The sequence below is a fragment of the Colletotrichum lupini genome, chromosome 1, assembly GCF_023278565.1.
Source record: "Colletotrichum lupini chromosome 1, complete sequence".
NCBI classification, from domain to species: Eukaryota; Fungi; Ascomycota; class Sordariomycetes; order Glomerellales; family Glomerellaceae; genus Colletotrichum; species Colletotrichum lupini.
Genome location: NC_064672.1, coordinates 3,478,732 through 3,501,046, shown reverse-complemented (window position 1 = coordinate 3,501,046; position 22,315 = coordinate 3,478,732). Strand labels below are relative to the sequence as shown.

At 53.2% G+C, this 22,315-nt stretch overlaps 8 protein-coding genes across 8 annotated transcripts; 3 read left to right on the top strand and 5 right to left on the bottom strand.

The window, feature by feature from the left end:
• Nucleotides 1-21: 21 nt before the first annotated feature.
• Nucleotides 22-2,277, top strand: CLUP02_00989 (exocyst complex component Sec6; the record flags this gene model as incomplete). Its single annotated transcript, XM_049280034.1, has 1 exon — nt 22-2,277. The coding sequence occupies one exon, from the start codon at nt 22-24 to the stop codon at nt 2,275-2,277; it is 2,256 nt and encodes a 751-aa protein (XP_049135991.1).
• Nucleotides 2,278-3,213: 936 nt separating this feature from the next.
• CLUP02_00988 (UBA/TS-N domain-containing protein) lies at nt 3,214-7,211 on the bottom strand (the record flags this gene model as incomplete). Its single annotated transcript, XM_049280033.1, has 4 exons — nt 3,214-3,243; nt 3,314-6,886; nt 6,952-7,103; nt 7,187-7,211. The coding sequence occupies 4 exons, from the start codon at nt 7,209-7,211 to the stop codon at nt 3,214-3,216; spliced, it is 3,780 nt and encodes a 1,259-aa protein (XP_049135990.1).
• A 1,030-nt stretch (nt 7,212-8,241) lies between these two features.
• On the bottom strand, nt 8,242-10,152 carry CLUP02_00987 (tubulin alpha-B chain; the record flags this gene model as incomplete). Its single annotated transcript, XM_049280032.1, has 7 exons — nt 8,242-8,470; nt 8,529-8,952; nt 9,026-9,556; nt 9,629-9,704; nt 9,768-9,794; nt 9,933-9,973; nt 10,128-10,152. The coding sequence occupies 7 exons, from the start codon at nt 10,150-10,152 to the stop codon at nt 8,242-8,244; spliced, it is 1,353 nt and encodes a 450-aa protein (XP_049135989.1).
• A 1,731-nt stretch (nt 10,153-11,883) lies between these two features.
• On the top strand, nt 11,884-12,671 carry CLUP02_00986 (uncharacterized protein; the record flags this gene model as incomplete). The annotated part of the gene is made up of 2 exons (XM_049280031.1): nt 11,884-12,177; nt 12,246-12,671. The coding sequence occupies 2 exons, from the start codon at nt 11,884-11,886 to the stop codon at nt 12,669-12,671; spliced, it is 720 nt and encodes a 239-aa protein (XP_049135988.1).
• A 355-nt stretch (nt 12,672-13,026) lies between these two features.
• Nucleotides 13,027-15,226, bottom strand: CLUP02_00985 (WW domain-containing protein; the record flags this gene model as incomplete). Its single annotated transcript, XM_049280030.1, has 7 exons — nt 13,027-13,602; nt 13,659-14,012; nt 14,129-14,475; nt 14,559-14,766; nt 14,867-14,892; nt 14,966-15,095; nt 15,221-15,226. 7 exons carry the CDS (start codon nt 15,224-15,226, stop codon nt 13,027-13,029), a joined length of 1,647 nt encoding a protein of 548 aa, XP_049135987.1.
• A 755-nt stretch (nt 15,227-15,981) lies between these two features.
• Nucleotides 15,982-16,702, top strand: CLUP02_00984 (uncharacterized protein; the record flags this gene model as incomplete). Its single annotated transcript, XM_049280029.1, has 5 exons — nt 15,982-16,013; nt 16,093-16,190; nt 16,257-16,271; nt 16,345-16,473; nt 16,554-16,702. The coding sequence occupies 5 exons, from the start codon at nt 15,982-15,984 to the stop codon at nt 16,700-16,702; spliced, it is 423 nt and encodes a 140-aa protein (XP_049135986.1).
• A 420-nt stretch (nt 16,703-17,122) lies between these two features.
• CLUP02_00983 (WD domain-containing protein) lies at nt 17,123-18,493 on the bottom strand (the record flags this gene model as incomplete). The annotated part of the gene is made up of 1 exon (XM_049280028.1): nt 17,123-18,493. The coding sequence occupies one exon, from the start codon at nt 18,491-18,493 to the stop codon at nt 17,123-17,125; it is 1,371 nt and encodes a 456-aa protein (XP_049135985.1).
• A 1,930-nt stretch (nt 18,494-20,423) lies between these two features.
• On the bottom strand, nt 20,424-22,281 carry CLUP02_00982 (uncharacterized protein; the record flags this gene model as incomplete). Its single annotated transcript, XM_049280027.1, has 12 exons — nt 20,424-20,503; nt 20,616-20,787; nt 20,871-21,020; nt 21,079-21,132; nt 21,191-21,223; nt 21,294-21,359; nt 21,433-21,470; nt 21,542-21,666; nt 21,774-21,893; nt 21,943-22,030; nt 22,086-22,193; nt 22,272-22,281. The coding sequence occupies 12 exons, from the start codon at nt 22,279-22,281 to the stop codon at nt 20,424-20,426; spliced, it is 1,044 nt and encodes a 347-aa protein (XP_049135984.1).
• Nucleotides 22,282-22,315: the final 34 nt, after the last annotated feature.

Sequence of the window (22,315 nt, the reverse complement as noted above, 5' to 3'; positions counted from 1 at the left end):
GCTGCCTCGAGCCTGCCCGCTATGGATGCCCCCATCCCTAAGCTCGCGGAGCTCCTCCGCCACCCAGATGATCTTGAGAAGATTGCCGGTCTGAAGCAGGAATTTTCTCGCAAGAAAACAGCCGTCGACTCCCAGCTCCGCAGCGGCTTGCGCGAGCAGCTCGAGACCACCCAGTCCGGCATGACGGGCTTGACAGACGGCCAGAAGACGGTGCAGCTGATCAAGGAGGAGATGATCAAGATCGATCGCCTATGTTCCGAATCGCAGAACATGATTAAAGACTTCAACAGCATTAATCTCGTCTCCCAGGCCCACCGGAATTTTGGGGCTGTCGAGGCCATGCGCAAGAACCTCGAGACGTTTAATGAGCGGCTTGCCATTGTCGACCGCATGCTAGACGAGGACGAGGGGGATAAGGAGAACATGCCCAACCTGCTGCCTATTCACTACGAGTTGACGCAGCTGAGGAATATTCGAGACGATGCCATGGAGCAGATACAGAGGGCAGAAGACCCGAGCCTGGAATCGACGCTCGAGGATTACTTCCAGAGGCTCGACACCATGATCGACTGGTTTGACGAGCACATTGGGATCCTGGCGCTGAACCTTATCAACTTGGTGGTTAACGACAACAATGGATTAGTGGTACGATTCGCCGTGGTCATTGAGGCTGAAGAGAAGAGTGATCAGAGGGTGCTAGCACTGCAAGAGGCGCTCAAGGATCACAAGGAGATGGCAACGCGCTTCCAGAGCATCACGGACGGCGCGAAAAAGGTGCGAGGGTACAAGGACAAGTTCACACAGGCCATCAAGATAAGTGTAGAGGGCCAGTTTAACGAAGCCAGAGGAGAATTCCTGGACGACCCTTCAACGCTCGACAAGATTCTTAAGTGGTACTTCAACGACCTGAATGCCGTTAAGATGGGCATGACGCCGTTGATGCCCAAAAAGTGGAAAATCCTCAAGACGTATGGCGATATATATCACCAGACGATGCACGACTTTCTCACCGGCATGATTGACGACCCAGACGCAGCTTCTGCTAATACGTTGGAGATCATCAACTACCCGGAAAAGTACTACAAGAAGATGAAAAAGCTCGGCTTCAAGCAGGAGGATCTCACACCCCACGTCATCGACTCGAGAGAGACGGAATTGGTCCGCGACTTCCGACAGCTCATCATCAAGTTCCTCGACGAATGGATCGAGCGCATCTTCAACGCGGAACAGAAGGACTTTGCAGAACGCAACGTCGAAGGCTCCAACTTGGACCAAGACGAATACGGCTACTTCAGGTCCAGGAACCTCGTAGACATGTGGCGTATGATGCGCGAGCAGATTGACGCTGCGGCCAACTCGAAGCGCATTGACGTCATTGAGGGTGTCATTGACGCCATGTTCTTAAGATTACGCGGTAGACAGCAGTCGTGGCAGAAGATGCTCGAAGAGGAAGCTATTAGATTCGAGACGGGCAAGGTCCCGGAGCTCGAGGGATTCCAGCCCCTTCAAGATTGGCTCGTCGCCACAGCAAACGATCAAATTGCGTGCGTTGACGACAATGAGGAAGAGAACAGGTTCGGCTACCTCTCCAACTTTAAGCAAAAGTTTGAGCCCCTCGTGTCGCCGGCGTACATGGAGCGGGCGGAGACCGAAGTCGAGCTGCTGCGCGACGGCTACATCGACTTCAGCACGTGGTGCATCACAAAGTTTGTGCAGCTCATCTTCTCGGTCGACTTCAAGCTCGTCATGGCGGACTTCTTTACTCCCAAGTGGTACACGAGCACGGCCATGAAGCAGATGGTGGTGACATTTGAGGAGTACGTCGGCGACTACCGCCAGGTGCTCCACCACTCCCTCGTCGATATTTTCACTGAGATCTTCTCGGACGAGCTCCTCGTGCGCTACCTCTCGTCGGTACGTAACAAGGGCGCAAAGTTTCGTCGGGCCGACCCAGTGCAGGACAAGCTCTTCAACGACATCTCGACGGCGTTTGAGTACTTCAGCGCCCTACCGAACCCCGATGTCGGTAACTCGGTCAAGCAGACATGGCGCGTCACCGAGTACTTTTTGCAGCTCATCACCGTCGACAAAGACGCCATCCCCGATACGTTTGAGGCTTTCAAGACGGCGTACTGGGATCTGCAGGTCAACTGGGTCGAAGCGGTGCTGCGGTCACGCGACGATTTTGAGAGGAGCATGCTCAACGCCGTCAAGGCGAGGGCGGCGCAGATTGACGTAGTCAGGGGGCCCGAGACGATCATGGGCAAGGTCAAGTGATGAACGAGCGCGAAGACGACGAGGACAAGTCGAGCAAGGAAGGAGATCCGAAGTGGAGGTGTAAGGAAAGGCCGCCTTTCCCGGCACTGTTTATATATACACTGCAAGCTGCAGTCAAACAATGATTTGCAAGTTCCCAAAGGGGGGCGACCGAGCCCGAGTGATGAGGACGATGGGCACGCAAAGGGTGTGGAAAATCATCTGAAAGGGCAGCAGGTGACAATGATTCTCTCTACCCACCCAGAGAATGTAATTATAGAAGATTACGTGTTAGACGCACTTTTCTCTCTCTCTTCTTCTTCTCCCATTGTGCAGTGATAGGTGAAATTAGGCTAGAGATATGGACACTTGAAGAAGCACATAGGCATTTTGTCTTTTGGTCACGGCTTTCGGAGTCAAGCAAGTTCATCAAATGGTACAAACAATCAACAACAAGGAAGCAAATCAACTGCACGAATATTCACGTTCTGTAGTGGGAACAATGCTACTGTCTGAAGTTTATGTACGGCATACAAGAATAGCATGTTCGTACCAAAACAAGTATTCAGTCATAGCACTCGCAGCCATTACCTTATCCAATCTTACCATTGGCTCTACTTGAGCACGCAACGAACTACGCAGTGAGGCAGTGAGCAGGTAAACATCATATCAGAAAAGGTTTGTGACATTGCTATGCTAGTATCGAATCGACATGTACAACCTACATACACATTAATCACCGGAGGCCCACCATAATCCAAGGGGAGAATCGAGCGGCCTGGCGTAACGGGGGTTAGGGCTAAGGGGATTTCCGAATAACTTCCAAACACATTCAGGTATCTCCAGGCTAAGCGGGGAAAATGGAACGCTTGCAATCATGGGGGTTCACGCCCCTTTGCCTCCCATAATGAAACAAAACTGCGTTTCTCTTCTCTTCTTGATTGTGTTCTGCTATCTTCACGACTGGCTTGCGAGATAGTTGGCAGCCTGTTAACAGAGTCAGCCACATACGCAAGGGGTGATGCATGCGATCCTTAAAGGAAATCAATCCACTTACCCTTTCCAAGTTGTAGTCATACTTTTCCAAAGCGAGAATGGAGTCCTCTCTCGAATAGCCCATGCTGGTGAGGTTCTTTAAAATCGGATCATCATGCTCGCCCGTGTGCGTCAGGGCTCTACCAGGAGTTGGCCGAGTATCCTCTGCAGGAGGAGCAGAAGCAGGGGCAGGAGCACTTGCTGTGGGGTTTGCATTAGCGTCACTGGGTGAGTCGAGACTGGCAAAGATGGCATCCCAGTCCTGTGCATCCGGAGCCGCTGCTGAGCTCTTCGATGCCGCACTAGCAATCTCGCCAGCGGCCGGTTTTGGTGATACTGATCCAAAGTCGTAGCTGCTCTCTTGTCCAAAGGCAGTAGACTCTGTCTTGGCTTGGCTGGGTGGCGGGCTGCTGTCGAAGACTGGGTTGAAATCATCCAAACCAGATCTAGAAATTGTCTGGAAGTCATCATCGGCAGAACCCTCTTTGGCATCTTCTAGACCCTCGAACTCGTCATCAAGATCGTCAAAGGAAGACTGGGCCTTGGGCTCCGGATGTTGTGTAGTCGTGGGCGCTGAGGTAATGCTAGCCTCCGATGTCTCGGGAATAGTAGGTGCTGCTGTAGCAGTAGCAGTAGCGTTATGAATAGACGTAGGGGAGACCGAATCCTCAGTCGCAGGAAGAGCAGCCGCAGCCACCGGAACAGTCGGGGAAACGGCATCCTTGGGCTCCGTGGGAGGTTCAGTCTTCTTCGCTTGAGGAGACGCCGGGGCGAAGTCATCATCAAAGCCGCCCCCTTCGCTGGCAGTATCTGAATCGTCGTCATCGTCGTCACGGTCAAGCTCGGAGATGGGTGGGAATTCAGAATCAAAAGCTGAGAAGGGTTTGGTTGTGTCAGCACCCGACTTGTCAGAGTTATTGTGTGCGCTGGTGAAGCTTGCAAATGCATCATCGAAATCAGCCTTGGCGTCGTTCGGGCCCATCGCAGCAAATGGGTCAGAATCCGCCGCAGCGCTGCCTGTCGCAGCCGCAGCCGCAACCACGCCTGCAGCCACGCCCGCGGCTGCAGCTCCAGTGCTCGAAGGCTTCGCATCACCTTGAGCAGCTGACTCACGGAAGCTCGCAGTTGAAGTAGATGCCGTGCTCTGACCCGTAGCCGTAGGCTCCAGGGGGAAGGCTCCAGGCAGGGAGGCTGCCTGGGGGGTCTCGACCTCACCCTCGGCTCGAGAAGCGGGCGGCGAGACAGCCCGAGAAGAGCTCAGAGACTCGTTCGCGTCGGCAAACGGCAGGAAGCTCGAACTGATTTGTCTAGACTGCGGGGGGGCAGGAGGCTCAGCTGCGAGGGTAGCCTGCCTGCTGATATTGGGAGGCATGGAGACAGGAGGTGTCGAAAACGAGCCCACGCTAGCGGTCGACGCACCTGTGTGTTGCGGGTTGAAGGAGGTAGCTGGCGGCGGGGTGCTGGCAGTGCCGACAGGGGGAAACGCTGGCCCAAAGACATCGTCAAAGGACTTGTCACCACTCGAAGGCTTGGCAGGCGGCGGCGAAGTGAAAGTACCCATAATATCAGTGCTTCCCGTTCTCTTAAAGAAGGGATTGTTTCCACTGGCAGTCGAGGGCGTTGGGCTGGCTACTTGAGCCGACGACGCGACAGGAGAACTTGTGTTCACCTGGCGAGACAGCTCCTCGTTGCTCTTATGGAGATCAGTGATCTCACTTTGTAGCTTATCACGCTCACCCTCGTTAGTTGTCAACTGCTTCTTGTTGATAGCAACGAGTCCCTTTTGCTGTCGCGCCTCGGACTTGAGCTTCTCGATCTGGGGCTTCAGCTGTGCGATTTCTGCATTGAGGTTGCGGATTTTCTCCTTCAGGTTGGCGTTCTCTTGCTGGTCAGCTTGCAGTGCTGCATACACTTGCTGGTGCTGCGTCTGCAGGTCTCGGTAGGTGCCGTCCAGCGTCATGCATTCGCCTTGTAGCTTCTTCGTCTCGTTTCTCGAGGTATTGAGCTGCACCTGCAGAGATTCGACATCCTTAGCTTCCTTCTCATACATGGTACGGAGTTGGGCGAGGCGGTGCTCGAAGTTCTTCTTCTGGGAGTTGGCCTGGTTCAGCTCGTTCTGCGTTGTGGTGCGTTGGCCCTGAACTTCCTGCATTTGCTTGGACAGAGAGCCGACCTGGTTCGACAGGTTCGCAAGCTCGGCCGTCTCGTTTGTCAACTTTTTGCTGACCTCAGGGTCGCCGTCTCCCAAAAGATCTTCAGATGCTGAGGGAGCAGGGGGCCGACCGGAGTTAGAATCTCCAGTGTTGTGAACTGTAAGTCCACGGCCGAAAGAGGATGAGGGCACGAATGGCTTGAACTGATTGCCGGTAGGCGATGGCCGGATAGGGGACGAGGGTGCTAGAACAGCCGAGCCAGAGCCGAACGGATCGTTCGCATTTGAGCCACCGGTAGACAGGGCAACTTGAGCAGGAGCGGGTGCTGGCGGCGTATCAAGGCCAAATAAGTCATCAAGAGCAGACTTCGGGGCGGGAGCGGGAGCCGGAACTGGGGCCTGGGCCTGGGGTGGAGGAGGAGCATCAAAGGGAGATCCTGAGGTCTGAGGGCGGGCCTGCGTTCGTAGGCTAGGCGGGATGAGGTTTGGTGGGAGTGATGCCGGAAGGGAAACAGTGCCATCGCGTCTAGTTCGCTGCTGACGGATCAAATACATGGCAACAGCAAAAGTGTCTCTGTTCAAACGCCCCTCGGAGTTGATGTCTGCGAGATCCCAAATTTGGGCCAAAGCGTCCTCGGGGAGGTTCGATTGACTGAGAAAGGGAACAGCCTCCTCGCCTGTGATGAAACCTTTCTGAGTCTTGTCCAGGTCGTTGTAGAGGACGTCGAAGCGCTGTTTGTCGTCAGGAGTGACTAGCCAGTCGCTAGCAGGAGCGCCAGTCGTCTGCGCGGTGATGGGCGGGCGACCAAGAGGACTACCAGCACGATACTGGGCTGTGCCGCTGAGTTGTCGCGGAATTGCCGAGATAGGCCCAGTTGCAGTGGGTGATTGCCTAGGAGCGGGAGGTCCGCGTCGAGTTGCGGCCTCGTAGAGAGGTGCTGGGAGGATATTGGGCAAGCCCCTGAGAGCACCCGTCTTCATTGATGTGAGCAGGTGCATGGCAATAACGAACTCGGTCAGAACCAATGCTCCGCGCTGTTCAGTGTCGGCCAATTGCCAGATTCTGCCCAGCACTTCAGTCGGTAGGCCTGATTTCTCAAAGATGGACTTAGCCGCATCGCCGGGCAGAAGATTTCCGGCTTGCAGCGGCTGACGCTCGAATAATCCAGAGTATTGATTAACCTTCTCAGGCGTAAGAGGAGGAATCCTGATGGATCCGCTGCCAGTGCCTTGGGCTTGTAGAGCGGCAGCGGGCGGGGGTGTAGGAGACGCGAGACCGGCTGGAGGAGGTATGCCATCAAAGCGCGGCAAAGGTCCTGGTTGGAGGGCTATCTCAGTCGTTGGCTCACGTCCAGCTTGGCAGTGGCCGATGAGTCTCAGCACCAACCCGAAGCCTGCTGGGGTCAAAAACCCCCGGTTCTCCTTGTCTGCAATTTGCCATATCTGCAGTCTTTGGCGTCAGCTATCATCGTCGTTTCTCGGGTGTTGGCACCGGGTTGTGTCCTTACCTCTCCCAGTACCCTTGAATCGAGTCTAGTCTTTTCAAAAAACTTAACAGCGGTCTCGCCAGTGACAACTCCTACGCTTTCGGTATCGGCTTGGCGGAACAGTTGGCCATAGAGACGTTTCTCTTCGGGGGTCAGGTTCAGGTTCGGCGCGGCTATGAGACACGGCTGTCGTCAGTACGCTGGCTCTTCTCTATTCAGGCTGGCGCGCAAGCGCTACAGGGACTTGCGCACTCACCAGCATCGACGCCCTCGGCAGACATCTTGAATTATCAGGGCTCCTTTCGATAGAAGCTACGAGTCTTGCGCGGCTTGGGGTGGCCCGGATTTGGGTGATTGGCGGGAAGGTTGGTCGGTTGTCGTCAATTTGGATGCGATTTCCGGGGGGTTGGGGGCTCAATCAACTCCGGTTCTATCAACGGGGAAACGGCACGTTAGAAACCACACATACGCACTGACAAGGAAAATTAGGAATGGGTTGAAGTTACCTTATGCCCAGATGCTGTGCCCGGTTCTGTTATCTCAGAGAGAGATGTAACAGGACGTATCTCGTGTTTGGACGTTGGTTCCTCCCAACGTAATTAGGTAGGTAAGGTAGCGAACAGCAAGCAGGAGGTCGATTGTGGACGGCTGGGGGGACTGTTGGTCTCCGCTGGCAGGTCGTCAGGCTGGCCAAGGTGATTCGCAAGCCAAGCCACACACTTGGGTACCTCTGCCTTGAAGAGGTACGTACCTCAGTTCCCGTCAGTAGTCGACCTGCACCGATGCGCCCCATCTTAAAGCTCGGCCACGCCTCCCGCTGCATCCCCATCCGCATTTGACACATCCGACTCCTCCGCGCCATGCTTCCGGTACCATTGTATCCCGTCTGCTGCCATCCAACCTTACCCAGCGTATCGAGGATGATTGTGATTGTGTAATGTAATGATTTCTCCTAACATGCCTTCGGAAACAGAGCCTCCGATGATAGAAGTATTCTACGATGAAGACTCGCATAACAATATGTAGTCGTCGACCTGAGTGAAACGCGGTACAAGGGTGGTACTGAGGGTATCTGTATGCCGGCGGGAATACGTAGCACTACACAACTCGAAGCATTGAGGTGATTCATCCCCGTGGTATTAAAGTCGGCTATTCTTTTCTCACTCTAACAACTGAAGTAAACACGCCTTTGGCCCCGTAGGACGACAGCATCATTGCAAACATCCATGACACCAAAGCCTGCGCCCCATAAAGAATCGGGGTTGTTGCTGCGCAACTTGATCCGCATCCAATCGCCAGGATATACACTTCTTAGTACTCAGCCTCAAGACCCTCCTCACCCTCGAGGGAGTCGGCAGCAACCTCCTCGTAATCGCGCTCCAGAGCAGCGAGATCCTCACGAGCCTCGGAGAACTCACCCTCCTCCATACCCTCACCAACATACCAGTGAACGAAGGCACGCTTGGAGTACATGAGATCGAACTTGGTTGAAAGGGCGGACCAGGCTTCGGCAATGGCAGTGGTGTTGGAAAGCATGCACCTGGAATCACTGTCAGCGACATACATTCTCACTCTTAAGCAATCATGGCAGAACTTACACAGCACGGCTGACCTTGGCGAGGTCACCGTTAGGCACCATCTGGGGAGCCTGGTAGCAGATACCAAGCTTGAAGCCAGTAGGGCACCAATCGACGAATTGGATGGTGCGCTTGGTCTTAAGGGTGGCAACGGCGGCGTGGGCATCGTTGGGAACGACGTCACCGCGGTACAGCAAGCAAGTGGCCATGTACTTGCCGTGGCGGGGGTCACACTTGACCATCTGGTTGTTGGGCTCGAAGCAAGACATGGTCATCTCTTGGACCGAGTTGGCCTCGTGGGCGGCCTTAGCGGCCGAGATCATGGGCGCGTAGGCGACCAGAGGGAAGTGAATGCGAGGGTAGGGAACCAAGTTGGTCTGGAACTCGTTCAGGTCGACATTGAGGGAGCCGTCGAAGCGGAGGGAGGCGGTGATGGAGGAAACGACTGCAGAACACTCGTCAGTATTCTACGTTTCTGACAGGAAGCCTTTTGTTGTCCTTGTTCTTGTAAAACTTACCTTGCGCGATGAGACGGTTCAAGTTCTCGTAGTTAGGGCGCTCAAGGCCCAGGTTGCGACGGCAAATGTCGTAAATGGCCTCGTTGTCGACCATGAAGGAGCAGTCAGAGTGCTCGAGGGTAGTGTGGGTGGTGAGGATAGAGTTGTACGGCTCAACAACAGAGGTAGCGGTCTGAGGGGCGGGATAGACGCAGAATTCGAGCTTGCTCTTCTTTCCGTAGTCGACAGAGAGACGCTCCATGAGGAGAGCACCGAAGCCAGAGCCGGTACCACCACCGAATGAGTGGAAGACGAGGAAGCCCTGAAGACCAACACAGTTGTCGGCAACACGGCGGACCTTGTCGAGAACCTGGTCAATGAGCTCCTTGCCAACGGTGTAGTGGCCACGAGCGTAGTTGTTGGAGGCATCCTCCTTGCCAGTGATCATGTGCTCGGGGTGGAAGAGACCGCGGTAGGGGCCAGTGCGGACCTCGTCGACGACATTGGGCTCAAGATCGCAGTAGATGGCACGGGGGACGTACTTGCCCTGGCCTAGACACATTCCGTTTGGTCAGTACAGTACTCAATAGATGGCTCGGAAGTTTTGTCTGGCCAAGATCGTACCAGTCTCGGAGAAGAAGGTGCTGAAACCATGGTCGGGGTCGGCAGCCTTGCGCTCCTCGGTCAAGTATCCATCGGGCTGGTGAGAGTTGCACGTTAGCATGCTGAACGGAATGAAAACGAAGACGTGTTGGAAGCTTACCTGGATACCGTGCTCGAGGCAGTAAAGCTATAGGATGTTAACGATTAGTTTGTTTCCTTCGAGCTGGCGTTTCCAAGTTTATTCTCTTCGAGTATCGCTTTGACAAGTCGTTTTCAACAGTCGATTCGGCGATATGGGGGTATCGAAGAGAAACGAGAAACATACCTCCCAGCAGGAGTTGGCGATCTGGCAACCGGCCTGACCGACTAAAGTGACAAGTTAGCAAGTGTTCAAAGGCAAAAGACCAAATAGCCGTTATGGTAGGCGATTGCGGCATGCGCTTTGGTAGCTGGGGGTGAGGATGCGGTGAAGGCGGACGCGTGGGGTCGGGGGATCAAAACAAAAGTCGGATCTGCTTACCGTTGATGCTGATGACCTCACGCATATTGGCGGCGAATTATTTGAGGTTATAGACAAGCGACTGAAAGAGGAGAGCAAAGAAGCAGGGCTCGAGGAGGTGAGAAGCAAGCAAAAAATGTCGTCTTTGCAGCTATCACGAGAGGATGTCGGACAGGAGGTTGAAAAGGTTAGGTTAGGCCTGGCGAGTGCAAGGGGAAGGAATAATAGGTGCTGGGCTCGTGCTTGTGGTCTTTTGGGTGGTGCAGTGGACTGCCAACTGATGGTGCTTGCTGGCAGAACCGGGGCGCGGAGACCTTGGGACGTGAGGTGAGGTGGGACGTGGGACGTGGGACCGGGTTCCTCAGGTGGTCGAGAAATCGGGGTGGGGTAGGAAATTTGGTGCGCCAGGGGCCGTGTAGCGAGTCCGGCGAAGTTTTGTTGATATGAACGGGCCCAAAGTGGTAAGCGCGTCTGCCCACGGTCTGTTGTCGTTGGCGATGCCGTCCAATGGCAGGAGCGCACGACGGGAGGCACCGGGGATGTCTCATTGGCCCCCTGAATGGGGGACTCGGCAGGTACAGGGCAACCTTGGGTACGTATCTCGGAACCTGGCACGCTGGGAAACATTGGAGAAACCGCTCTGCAGGCTGCCTAATCTGCCATTGGCAGGCGAGGTTCACCGCACTTCTACGTAGTAAGGTTCCCTCAGGAAAGTTGTGTTAGGTGCTTGGGTAAGGTACCTAAGCATCTCAGGTCCCTTCCATTCTGTCGTTCCTCGGTCGGAGTGACAGCTCTCAGTGCGGGAGGTAAAGGAACTATGTATTTATTTATCACCATGCCCTGAGGTACCACACGGTACAATACGAGAAACCCTCAAGCTGGGGTGATCCAATCTTTCTTTCCAAGACGTGTTCTACGACGATTAGAAATGGAGACACCAGCCAGGCCTTCCTGCATTCATGTATGGGTACCTAAACACTTGGGCAACTAAACATCGAACATTCGTTGAAGAACAAGTCTCAAGACGTTCATCCTGCAAAACGCGGAATTGGATGTATGCAGACAAGGGTATAGGCTAGATGGAGATAGTCTTCTTCTGTTTGGCTCTGAGAAAACCTCCAACAGCCTTCAAGCATCAGAAACAAGCTCAGGCAAATGACAGCCGTTGGATAAACCCAAACACGAGAGTCTCTTCATATGGAGCCCGCATCTGTACTCAAGGTCCATGGAGAGTCAATTAGTAAGGCGGGTTCCGCACCTCACCAGGCTCCAGGAATCCTCAATCGCCGTGTGGAATCAGGACCCATCGGCGAACTGCGGTGGCGGTAGTAAAGCAGCAGCCTGGCGTTGTATCAAAATGGAATTCGATAAAGACGTTTACTGTTTCATGTGTAGGTAAAGTAGAAGCCTAAGATCTAAGACAGGAGAAGGCAGAAGAGAGAGGGAGAAAAAGGCCAAAAGCCACCTTGAGAGAAGATTGCTAGCAGCCTGCAGAGCAATAGTTAGGTGCTACGGTAAGGGTTGAAGAATGACAGACCAATCCTCTCAAGCGTCCCAGTCCCCTCACCCTACATCCCTGTCTCACACTCTTCTCGCCGAGTAATCCCTACCTACCAAACAGCTTCACTCAACTACATTGCTGATCACCATATCGTCCGCCACCGGCCACACCTCATCACAACAAAAGCTGTCCAGGCAGCCGATTAACTCCTCAAGGCTTCCGAATAACTTACAACCGGAACCTGCTGCCTCATCGATACCTAGCCAACAGACAGCTATGCGTCTAGCCTTCGCCGCCCGCCTCGCCCTGGCCTGCTGCCTCGATGTTGTTCGAGCCAATACCGAAAAGGTTATCTTTCTTGGGCCCGAGACGGTCAACGTTCCGACCACGCCACCAACAATTCAGGACCTCCGTTTAGACGTCCTCACACCCGATGAGTGGTCCAAACGGGTTCAACTGCCAGCGTCATTTCCAACCTCGGACTCTCCACTGGGCACGACATCCTGGCTGCTGCTCACCAACTTGACCCAAGGCCAGCGTTACGAACTTCGAGTGTGTTGGTCGGCCACGGTACGTTATTTGGTGAACCCTTTTATTATCTGGCATATTGTCTGGCATAGAATTCTTATCATATACAGCAACCCACTGCTTTCGCGCTCGATGTCTTTGAGCTGCCCGCTGTGTGGGATACTCCAGAGCTCATTTCATCATTGGCAACTTACGCATCCTCGCGTCAGTCTGATCAGGATGATGCCGACGCGCACCAAGCCTTGCAGAGCAGAGGACGGGAGCATGAAAGTTCGCTGCTGTTCCTTCGGATTTCGGCCTCGGCGGACTATTTCACAGACAACAACACACTCATGGCCAAAGTCGAGCCCGTCAGCGTTGACCTGATCCTCGACCCGTTCTTGTTCAATGCTTTGCCACGGTCCTTGACGCCTACCGTCGCTTACATCGTACTCGTGGCGCTTTCAGCTTGGTTTCTATCTAAATGCATTCTCGCTTGGATTCAACCGGTACTCGCCGATGAAGACCGGTCCACGGAAACGAAGAAGAGGCTCTGAGCACGTAATCAATGCAACGCGTCGCCTTCTCCATGCATTCATCTCTTGCTCAAAACGAAAGGACCTCTAACGACAGGAATTCCACTGGGTACAAAAAAGCCCCCGCGTCTTGCTTCAAATAATATCCAAGGCTCGTCGCACATCTCCCATCATCAAGCAGCAAGAATTGAAGGAGGTGACAACGTCCACTTTGCCTACCAAATTGGCATTCCCCTGCGTCATTCTTGAGCATATCTTACTAGGGAAAACGAACGGCTAGGTGCAACAGTCCATGTGTACAGTTGACGTCGAAAGCCGCACCAAGTCTCACTCAGCTACGGGAGCACTCTGTGAATATACGCCTCTTCACAGACATCTAGTAGTGGTTGCCATAGCTGGGTTGTTGAGAAGGCTGGCCGCCGTAGGAAGGTTGGCTGGGATAGCCCCCTCCAGTCTGAGGGCCTTGAGGACCATTGCTATAGGTCGCGGGGTTATATCCTCCGTATTGTTGTTGCTGTTGGTGCTGCTGTTGGTGCTGCTGTTGGTGCTGCTGGTTGTGCTGCTGGTTGTGCTGCTGGTTGTGCTGCTGGCTTGGCTGGGCGCCATAGCTGGGCTGCTGACCATACGAAGGGGCACCACTAGAGGGTGGAGGTGGGTAGGACTGAGCATGGGACTGTTGAGACGGCGCGCCGTAGGAGTTGTTGTGATGAGGTTGTCCTTGGTTTGGCGGAGGGGGGTACTGGTTAGGAGGTGGAGCATACGACTGCTGCGAATGGTTCTGGCCCTGGTTCGGCGCAGGAGAGTGGTATGAACCCCCCGCTGGAGTAGATGAGTGCTGGTTATGCGAAGACGAACCAGGTGGCTGGTAAGAAGTAGGAGGAGCCTGGCCGGTGTAGCCTCCACCTCCGCCGCCACCAGAGGCATTATTGGAGTACCCGAAATCATTGTTGCCCTAGATGCTCAAGTCAGTCATGCGCCTGGCAACTGAGAGTGCACTCTCTGACATACACCGTGGCTCTGCTTGTTTCCGCCAAACATGGTGGCAACGCCACCCATTAGAGATCCAGCCAGACCACCTTGTTGTTGATGACCCGAGGACTGGCCGCCATGGTAATTTTGCGACTGGCCCTGCTGAGACTGCTTTCCGCTCGAGAGCAGGCTTGAAGCTAGAGAGCTGCCAATCTTGCCCAGTGAACTCTTGCCGCCCCCGCTGCTACTCCCGTGACTGTTACCGTGCCCACCGATACCGTTCATCAATTGACTGGCAATGCCACCGAAGGGGCTTGAGCTGCTTTGGTTGCCGGAAGAGGAGCCGTGATTCGAGTTCTTGCCGCTGCCAAGAAGCGCATTCATGGCCATGCTCTGGGGAGGGACCCAAGTCAGTAATCGCATTCGAACGCAAAACAGGAACAAAGCAGCGGGCGGGAAACGCGCGAGTAGGTTATATGGAGAGGGGAAAAGGGTCGCATGACACGTACGCCGAGTCCGCGATCGCCTGTCTGGCCGTCGATGCCCCTCGTACTGGTGGTGTCGGGAGGCATGGAGGGGTTGACGGGTTCGAGGGTGCCATCGGCATGCTTCACCGTCTGGCTGCCGTCAGGATGGGTGATGACCTCGGGTTGAGGAACACCATAGGGGTGATCAGAAGGTTGAGCAGGTGTCGCGCCGGTGGGCGCGGCATCCGTCGGGGTCTCCCATTGCGAGACGCCCGTGGAAAGCTGCACGAAGTAGTACTTCTTGCTCGCACCATCCCACTGGGCAATCCAGCCAGCAGGAAGATGAGGCGGGGCATACGTGGGGCCTTCAGCGCCCGGTGAAGTTGGCCCTGCCATGGGAGAGAGTACAGAGGTCGTCGTCGAGTCGGTATGGGCGCATAAGAGAGCCAGAGGGCGGCGGGTATGATGCTACGGCTGGAGGGGATCGCCAACAATGGACGTGTGGTGTTGACGGAGACGAAAAGTGGCGGGGAAGGGACGTAAGTGCGGTAAGGTATTGATGTATCCAAGGTAGGTAAGTTAAGGTCTGGATGGATACCATACGTCTGCGGGTAGGTGGTGGGCGTATCGGCACTAATACAGGTGGGTGGCCCCAGGATACAGGCAGTGCAGAGTCCAGACTGACTGGATCACAGCCCAGAGGGCAACCCGGGTTTAGGAGCCCAGGGTTTTATAAGGCAGAGTTCCGTTGCCAAATGAGACTGAAAGAGGGGTCCATACATTCATTGCTGCTGCGCTCTGACTGACTATTGACACATTTCCCACAAAGAAGCCCGGGCGATGTGTTCAGCCACCACATGGACTGACATAGTCACAGACAAGACCCGAGTCTGTCGTGAGAGGGCAAGAGCACGGCAGCTGCTTCAGGGCTGGCTTGGCCAGGGTAGATGGCTACCTTATCTTGATGGAAGGTGGGTAAGATACCTTTGGTGACTGGTTTGCGGTGAACCTTGAGGGGACGTGGTAAGGATAACCCGGAAGATGTCGAAGATGAGGGCAAGGAACCTGTGCCTACCTACTTACCTCGCGGATAGAACCAAAGATGCCTTGCCTACCTTACCGTCAAGTTTGAACAGACATCTTTCTCCAGTGTGATGTGTAACAAGGTAGCCTAAGTACCTTATTATCGAAGAAAGTTAATTCTTTCTAAGTCATAAGTATAAGAATATAGTTTTAATAAAATAATATAGTACCTACTTAGTACTTAAATTAAAATACTTTTTTAAGCTCGCTATAAAAAAAAATAACTAAATTATTAATTACTTATTATTAAAGTTCGTAATACTATAGTTTTAATTATAATAGTTTTATTTATAATAAATAAAAAGTCTAATTATAAATCCCTTAAAAACCTCTTTTTAAAGGCTATAAAAGCCTCTAAATTAAGTTAAAATGCTTATTAAGATATTAATAACTAAACTAACCTTATAATAACGGCCTTAATAAAAGAACTAAGAGACGAACTAAGAAATAACGTTAAAATCCTCGCTAATAATATAGCGCCTCGGCTTCCTCCTATAGCTCGAGGATTATAGCCTTAAATAATATTAGAAATTTATTAAAAAGCTCTCTTAAGTACTCTAGTATATTTACTACTATTTCTATAATAATAAGACTCTTAGTACTTATATATAAGTATAAGTTACCTATTTTTAAATAGTAATACTAGTTTATTAATAAGCTATTAAAATTACGATTTTAATAATTTTTTAATAAAAGAGAAGGTAAAATAGAGGAAAGGATGGGTAAGAAAAGGGTTAAGGTTAAATAGTACGGAATTCGAGGGTAGGGTAGCGTCTATATATACTGCGGCAATCCTCTAGTAATGCAAAACGATGGAGTTAAACAGTGGCAACAAGGTAGCCAAGTGCCAGACCTGACCAACAATTGGCGACGAAAGGGCACCGCCAGAAGTTGGACAATTAGAACTGAAATGAACGGCCCAGGTTCTCTCTGGTTAGGTACTTAGGTTGGGCGCCGGTGGAGTCGGGTTTGGCTGGGGCGACCATCTACGACCTGGCACCTCATATTCTACCTTACTGTGGTAGGTAGATTCCTCTCTGTAACTTGGGTACCCAAGGGTATCAGTGTTTACGATGAACGTCAAAAGAGCCCGAGGAACACGGTAAGTTATTCACAGCCCACTCCGTACCTTACAAGATATTGCTGGATTGCGCTTTCCTGACAGCCAGACACAGCCTCAACAGAGTTGCTGAACGTCGCTGCTCAGGCTACCTATCTTCATCCTGGATGTATGCGACCAAGCCACAGCCCACGCATCTGTGGTGAGATGCTAAGGTACCGAGGTGGGCGGCCTCTGAAGCTTGGTTCTCGTTGCAGCTGCCCACCCAAGTTAGCCCTGCCAGTTCGAGTCCAGGCCAGGTCTGTGATCTACCAGCCACCTAAGGCCCCCACTGGGAGTGGCTGAGGGCTGCAGACCGAGGAAACCCCGGCCATCAACATCATACTATGGAACTTGACTCTACTGTGTATGGAGGCTTGAAGCACCTTTATGGTATCAAGGAAGAGTCGGATTCAATGAAAGACTATCCGTAGCGACAGAAACACAAACACATAGATAGGTCTCATTCAGTCAAGAAACCATCTGCATATCCTCGCAAGATCATCCCTCTTAAGGGCTATGATGTGGGCTAGCTGGGTCTTCTTGCCTGGAGTCTTGATGGGTGCTGAAAATGAAGACGTTGGAATGAGTAAACAATGCAGCAGCACAAGTTGAATATGTCATCCTTACAGTGGTGATGTATTGTCGTTCAATGACTAAGACGTCGCGCAAATAATCCAGCACCGCCAAATCGAAAGCTCTCGGATGTCATCGCCCCTGTATCAACTTCGCCAAAAAAGCTTGGTGGGGAGTCGGATGATATCTCAATATCCACGTCCTTCCAGGTGCGGGCAAGTATCGTCCATATGCTTTCATTATGCACAAAGGGGCGAAACTACCTGCCCCGGCGTCATCTATGATATAATTACTTGCCAAGGCTTTACTAATCCCTCGTCGCCGGTGGTGACCAACATCTCTTCGCTCCCCTTCCTCTCCGTACCTGCGTCATATCGTTTGCACCATGTGATGTGGTTGATCTCGTACGGGCCGTGGGCGTTGGGAACCTCTGCCGCAACGCGCCACTTGCTTGATCCCACAGGTACTTCATCCGGCTTTCCGCCCTCGGTGACCTCGTCTGTCTCCATCGGTACGACATCCCCGGCATCATTCGCCTTGCCTTCCTCAGTCTCGTCCTCCTGGTACACTACGATGATGCTGTCGCTCCCCGTACTGGCCACCAGCCCCGTCGTCGCACTCCAAGTCGCCGAGTAGATATCGCGCGTGTGTGCCTTGGGCAGGATCGCCGTGCACACCCATTCTTCGCGCAACGATCTCCGCATTGTATTGGGAATGCCTCCCAGCCCACCGCCGAAGCCTCCGCGGCCACCCGCCTCGTTCTCCTCGTCCTCAACTTGCAGCGTCCATATCCGTATTGTTTGATCGGCCGAGTAACTGAGCAATCTTGGGAAGGCGCCGTCTTCTCTCGGCTTCTCCTCCCATTGCACACCCCAAACGGTGCCCTCGTGGCCCTCCAGCACCGACACGCAGACCCATTCGCCGTCACCATCTTCGCGCCATATGCGCACAGTGTTATCGTAGCTGCTGCTTGCGAGGACGTCGGCGCTGTATCTCCTCCGTGAGTTGCGTCCCGGCACGTCAGGGCACCACGCGATACCCTTCATGTCACCGTTGTGCTCATTCAGCACGGCGACCGTCTCCCACTCGTCATCCCCTTCGGTGGCGCCCACGTCCTCCCATATCCATACCGTTTGGTCTCTGCTGCACGTGGCGAGATATGCGCCGGATGGCGCAAAGGAGACGCCCTTGATCTCTGAGTCGTGGCCCTCGAGTACGAGAGTAAACTCCCAGTCCTTCTCGCCATCGCTATCCGCATCGTCGAGGGAGCGGCGTGCCGCCTTGCTCAGGTCGATTTCGAGGGGTTCAGCGGCGTTGGCGCCGTCGCCAGAAAACGGGAGCTCGCCGTCCCAGCGCCAAAGTCCGGCGGTGGAATCAAAACTACCGGTGACGAGGCACAGCTGGTGAGGAGGGAGGTTGGGTTTCCAAGCTACCGAACGGATGGAGCGGGTGTGGCCACCAGTCAGGGTGCTATGGGAGGAAAGAGACGAAAGCGAGAATATCTTGACTGATTTGGAATATGCCGTGGCGATGAGTGGAAGCGTAGGGTGAGGTACGGAGCACCAGGCACGCTCGTAAAGATCGGGTGTGAAGGGCGTGAGAGGGAGGAGCTGGACCGCCGTTTTCGGCGCCTCTACCAACGGACTCATTTTGATGGCGGGTTTGCTGTGAGAGAGAGGTGTTGATGGTGGTTAAAGAGTACGTGCTTCAGATGCAATTCATAAATGGAAAAAATGCCGAGTTTCAAAAGAGAGCGTCAGGATACTGTGATAGACCGGCACATCGAGATACTGCCTATCTGGAGGTGCAATTCCTCAGGGAGGCCGTTGAGTGTGGGCAAAGTACCTATGGGAATGTTTTGTTACGGTGCACGATTATCAACCACTATCAGTAGAGAGATACCTCAGGACCTGATGCTGAGTGATGCAATCAATACCCCTCCACACCCCGGCGGATTTTTTTTCGTAGTGGACGGCGGGCAGTGAGTGGGGGGAACATGCCCCGCGTTGCTTGGGTCCATCAGGTCAAGCCCACCCACCTCAGGCGACAAAGGTTCGGGCAATCGTTGTTCCTACCAGGCGCCCCACTGTGTTCGGACCCGGACCTCGGTCCCATCTTTCGGACCCACGTCCGTCCATCCCGGCAGGTTTCCGTCATTCTATTCTGGCCCTCTGCCGCTCCATGACTCTGGGGAAGGAATTAAGTCCGCTGATAGCTTCTTGACCCATTCGTCGCCCAACTCCTCACAGTACTCACTCTCTTTGCCACTCTCGGCGCTTCCAAGCCTAGGTAGCTTAGACTTTAGGTACCGACCCGAAGCTCCCTTCTTGATCGGACCCAAGCAATCTCAATAGCTTTATTGTAGGACGTCTCAAACAGACAATACCGAGATCAGTAGCACACAGAGAACGACTAGATGAGCCATGCCAGGCAAGTAGTCTAACTACCATTGGCCATTCTTCCTTGTGCAGAGTAACAAATAAGTCCCACATGTCAAGTCAAGACGGGTGAGAAACAAGCTTGTGCGTATTGTGCAACCAAAATATCGAGGTTCTCACGGTTGTCAAGCAGCGATACTCACTTTGAAATACCTTTCGAAGACGATCATCAAGCCAAGATTCTGCTGCCTGTTTCCGTCCTTATCTAGTCTATCGTAGAAGGAAAGAAAAGACTAGAGGGGGCATCCAGCTTTATGGAGACTTTGGAAGGTACCTCGTGGAGTACACACATGTCTCAAACCTCGGCTCTCAGCACCTAGTATAGGTAGCCTCACAAGCGACTCAGAACGCCCACCGTTGGACTACATGAGTCATGGTGGGTTGTACATTTCCCCAGCAGCGCAAGACAATCAGTCGATCTCTATTGTTCGATACGTCAAAGAGAAGCGGCCCGTTACACTGACAAAGACATCAATTCCCTAGTCCTGGAGTTGACGTGCGGACCGATCAAATATCAGGTCATGTAAAGAGACTAGGTAGCGAGCTAGACTTCAGCCAGCCAGGCGCCAGAAAAGATGGCATCGAGGTTGTAAACGGAAAAAGGAACCCGAACCCTACTTCATTCCCCATCAGACGTACATACAGAACCGGCGCACCGACTTGTCCGTGTTGCTTTCTCTGGTCAGCTGTCGTCCGGTGTGGTGAAAGGGGCACACTCCAACTTGGACTCGTCCGGCTGGCGATCGTTGAGACGGCCGGGGCATCCGGCGCTATTCAGAATTCTACGCGCCCCCCATCGACTGATGTCAGCAGTACCAGCTTCGCACCATCTTGCCACTAGCTCAGGGGACAGACTCTCGAACGAACATATCTTTTCTTGAAGGGTCGGATCCGATGGCTGGCGGAAGACTACAATGCCTCTGAAGTGCTCCGAAAATCAATCGCTCGCGTGCTTCACGCCTCCAGTTCGCCAATCTCCAGATCTGGTTGGTTATCGTTCCAATCCAACTAATAACACTTGCCATGGTGAGAACCTTTCAACTCGAAGAGGCTAGAAGGAAAAGCCTCGTGCACAAGCAACACTAACAAAGTTGCGCTCTTGCCCCTTCTGTCAGCTCCCCTCAGATCTAGCGCAATCAGATCAGGAAGGGCTGTCCAGCGACATTCCAAAACGTTGACGGCCGATAGGTTCCGTCAGGGCCCAGAAAGCATACCGGTCGACTAATCGCAACAACCACATGGCAAAAGGGGGGCCGTACTATCATGTTTTAGCTAGTCTCCGGGTTTAATGGCGTATGTTCACCGGTTGATTAACCGAGGAAAGTAAGCAGACCCCTACACCTTTGTGATTGTGGAGTTCGGCCATCGCGAAGAACAATCCAACCCGTTGCCAACGTGGAAAACCAGTCGCTTCCGGAATGTTCGCAACATAGATGCGTCAGAGCCGAGGGCAGGATGAGTATTCTACGGATGCTTTGTGCGCAGTATTCGGTGGGTGATCGCTCCTGTTGGAAACATCGATCGGCATCTTGTAAGTAGGGGTGAATAAGCGAGGTCAATGTGGCAGATGGAGAAGTGACAGACAGACAGACATGAAGAACTTGGAAGAGTGATGCAAGGGGGTCCTGACGAGAAGTATGCGGCCTGCCGCCCAGCATGCTGGTAATACTACCTTTCGCCCAACTGCAGCTGAACCGCCAACCAAGACATTGGAATCATCGTGCCTTTTTAGTCGATTCTGTACGTCGTCACATCGTGTCATCCGTCGTGGCTTTTTCTTTTCTCTTTCTCCCTACGTCTTCCTTAGCTCCGGCTCTGTGTCGGCCACTGGGGCCAAAGAGGATCACTGGCTAGGATCCCATTAGCCCGTGTAATGTCATTTAAACAAAGACCAAGGTTCGGCGGGACCTGAACGATGGATGTCTGAGCAGCGAGAGTCTCCTTATGGGTGGGTGGTCAAAGTTGGGATGAACTCCTACGTCTGATAATGCTCTCAAGAAGGGTCGCTGACGGCAGATTTTCTGCGTCCAGGAGACAATTTCACCTCGATCGTCAGCGCGAGCGAGTTAGGTAGGCCCTACTCCGTACAAGTGAGAGAGAGAATGAGGCCACTTCGAGTCAACTACTCCGTATCTATAGTAGGGTTTGACTTGCAGGGATGTTGAGCGGAGCGACGTATTCGGACATCCTTTTTCATCTCAGCAAGCGTAGTTCTCTAGATTCTAGCCAATCATTGCTCATGGACTCCCGCACCCTTACCTCTGCCCTTCCGAAGTTCTGGTGTTTCCCCAGAACTAGGGTCACAGCAAGGTTCAGGGTCGAAGAAACTATGTGTCCGTAGGGGCATGGCGTTTGTAGATGCCAAGCTGACGATGCACCCCTTGCTGTCTCATCACCTTTCTACTGCCTATTTTTTCGTGCTGTGTAGGCTAGGTTGCCGGACGCTCAGTCGAATAGCCCCGTGCGTTGCTCAAGGAGGGGGGGCGGTGACGGTGGGCCATATATGCATCTATGGCGCTCACTAGTGCTAGCTTGGTGTAATCCAAGTCGATGCGGGACCCACGTACGACCAAAAAATAGATATCGTGAAGCCATCAGCGGCCGCCTCTTCCTGTCAGACTGGACAAGAAAGACCCTAGGGCAAATGTAAACCTCATCACCCCGGTGGCGATCCCGGTTCACAAATGACTTTCAAATCTTGGAGTTGCTGTAGCTGTAGTTGGAAGAAGACTGGATTTCCAAACCGGCCTAGGCTACGGTATGTGGCTATCCCCGTTGAAACGATATGGATCGAAGCTAGCACTTGACGTGTCGGGGAAGCGCAGCCAATGCAGCACGACGGTTGGCTGAGAAATTGGCGACTCGTATAAGGTAGCTGCACAAACGCGCTCCTCCGGGTGCGCGGGCTTAGCTGAAGCCTCATGCTGCTCGGAGGGGAAAAAAAAAAAAGAAAAAAGAAACTTGCGTTGGATAAGCGAATCTCACCCACAGAGTGCCATGTTGATGCCCACACATCACGTCTCCGTTTAGCGA